Source organism: Teleopsis dalmanni, unplaced genomic scaffold (genome assembly GCF_002237135.1).
Source record: "Teleopsis dalmanni isolate 2A unplaced genomic scaffold, ASM223713v2 unscaffolded_contig_4701, whole genome shotgun sequence".
NCBI classification, from domain to species: domain Eukaryota; kingdom Metazoa; phylum Arthropoda; class Insecta; order Diptera; family Diopsidae; genus Teleopsis; species Teleopsis dalmanni.
The window spans coordinates 1-2,711 of NW_024036083.1; the positions used below are offsets into that span (position 1 = coordinate 1).

General features: G+C 29.2%; 1 protein-coding gene across 1 annotated transcript; it reads left to right on the forward strand.

Moving 5' to 3' along the window:
* Window positions 1-1,693: 1,693 nt before the first annotated feature.
* On the forward strand, window positions 1,694-2,705 carry LOC119665363 (deoxyribodipyrimidine photo-lyase-like; the record flags this gene model as incomplete). Its single annotated transcript, XM_038074607.1, has 2 exons — window positions 1,694-1,883; window positions 1,938-2,705. Coding segments are annotated over exons 1-2 (809 nt in total), but the record flags the coding sequence as incomplete, so codon positions are not given.
* Window positions 2,706-2,711: the final 6 nt, after the last annotated feature.

Sequence of the window (2,711 nt, forward strand, 5' to 3'; positions counted from 1 at the left end):
CTTTTTAATTAAAGCAGTTATTGAATCTAGTCTGCACTTTATATAATTTTTCAGTTTAATTTTCAACTGAGAATGAATTGCAAATTCAATATTATTATCTATTATTTGCTTTAAAATTTTAACCAACAAAGACAAGAAGCTTACCTTAACCTATCTTTATTTCGCATTTTATTGCAGTGCTCTCTGTTATAAGTTTTTACTGGTCTTTTGGAAACGCGAAACTAGTAAAAATTGTTGCAAATTTTAAATATGGTCACCTAACAATGTTATGATGTTCATACTATGCTTATCTTCTTCTTATTTAGCACTGCAGTGCACCTTAGTCTCCTTCACAAACTGCCTCCATCTGTATCGATCTTCTGCAGTTCTTTTTCAGTTCAAAACTCCGAGCTTTCTGGCGTCCTAGTAAATGTTTTCTTTCCATCTCAGCTTCGGTCTGCCTTTATGTTGTCATCGAATTGGCATGAAATATATTAGCCGAAATTTCTTTCGGGTCCAATTTTTACAACGTGAGGTGCCCATTGCAGTCTTTGTGCTTTGAGAAATTTTACTACATTTTCATTTTTAAGGTGATCTTCAATTTCGTTGTTTGTTCGTCTTTTGAATGTCTCGTCTTCCATTCGAATAGGTCCATATACTATACTCATACTATTATATATAACAATATTAATATCAAAAATCAAGAATTTCATATAAATCTTTTTGATTTCAACTTTGTTTGTTGTCGAAATCAAGAATAAGTCCAAATTTCAGTTGATATTAATAACAAAACTTTCGAGAGAATGCAGTATAAAGCATATTTGAAAACATTTAATTCTATAATATAATAAAATTTAGTTCCACTTTTAATATGAAATCATTTAAAAAACTTTAGCTAAAAGCACATTTATTTTTTAATAGTCATGTGATAATTAAGGATTTATATATTTTTTAAAAACAAAGTAAAAATAAATCTGCTAATCAAAATAGATTTCCAACAGATCATTTACAAATACACATTTTTTTAAATTATAGTTCAATTCAGATAATATATGAGAGAATCATATTGAAAAGCAAATTTCTAATAAAAATAAATTATATTTTATTTCGTTATTTTGTTATTAACGAAATTTTTGCAAAAATTGCTTATTGGGCTCTGTGCAAGTTCGAGTAAATTGAGGGAAGTAGTAAATTATGTCGGTATGGCAGCAATGTTGGTATTTACTAAAATTTCAAGTAGAGTAAATTAGATAAAAATCATTTGCACAATGGTGTTACCAAATTACCAAATTTTATTAGATGTTTAATAAATAAATAAATAAATTTAAAAACTTTTAACCAAAAATAATAAATAAGTGCAAGAATTAAACAAATAAATATTTACATTAGTACAGTGCAAAAAATCCCTAGGAAATTTCCATTTACTTTACCTCAATTTACTCAAACTCCCACACGGCTTAAAATGTAAACAAAACTCTACAACTAGAAATTTTAAAAGCTTCTACCCATTCCCTATATAGCTTGTGCTAATATAAACGACAAAAAGCTCCATGTTACTAATTAACTTTGTAAGTAAGTAGTAGAAACGTAGTATAACGTTATTTCCGCAAAAATTGTTTATTTAATTTCGATAAATGTGAGGTGTGAATACAATACAAAACTTAGCTGAACAAATATTTTTTTACTAAGTCTGGCATCTCTTCATCGTGGAAAATATTTCGTTTCAAAAGAAGGCGCAATTACTAGAGTTTATTATTAAATGGTTTTGAACTTAAAGCAAATTTGGTTTATTCCTTGTTGGAAAGAATTGTAGCCGAGTGAGGATAAATTTGATTATAAATAATATTTGATTATAAATATCACATGCGAATCGTTTTTAACATAGCAAAAAATACCTATGCAAGGTAAGTAAGAAAGTAATCAATTAGATTTTATTTAATAAATTAAATTATTTCTAGACTTGTATTTATGAAAATAATGAAGCGAACAAAATCATCTAATACCACGAAACCACAAAAAAAGACTAAGTTACTCAATAGTACCGAAACTTCGGTAAAAACAATAACAACAGAGGACGCAACAACATCCAAATCGAACATAACAGATTTTGCCGTCGCAGTGCAAGAACAAAGATTATTGACGGCAGAAAATATAATTGAATTCCCATTTAAGAAAAAAAGAGTACGTATTTTAACAACAGTTGAAGAAGTTAAAGAACATACTACTGGTGGAATTCTTTATTGGATGTCAAGAGATGCACGGGTTCAAGACAATTGGGCTTTGTTATTTGCACAAAAATTGGCACTTAAAATGCAATTACCACTAATTGTGGCATTTTGTTTGGTACCAAAATTTTTAAACGCGACTATAAGACATTATAAATTTATGCTAGGGGGTTTAGAGGAAGTAGAAAAAGATTTGCAAGAGCTTAATATACCGTTTTATTTATTACTTGGACCCGCAGCGGAACATATACCAAAATTTGTAAAGGAATTTGATATCGGTGCTGTGGTTTGCGACTTTGCACCATTGCGTGTACCGCGAAAGTGGATAGATGATGTTAAAAATTTATTACCTAAGGATATTCCATTAACTCAAGTTGATGCACATAATATAGTTCCAGTGTGGATAGCTTCTGATAAACAAGAGTACGCAGCGCGAACTATACGTAACAAAATAAATTCTAAACTTGGTGAATACTTAACAGAATTTCCACCAATCGTTAAGCATCC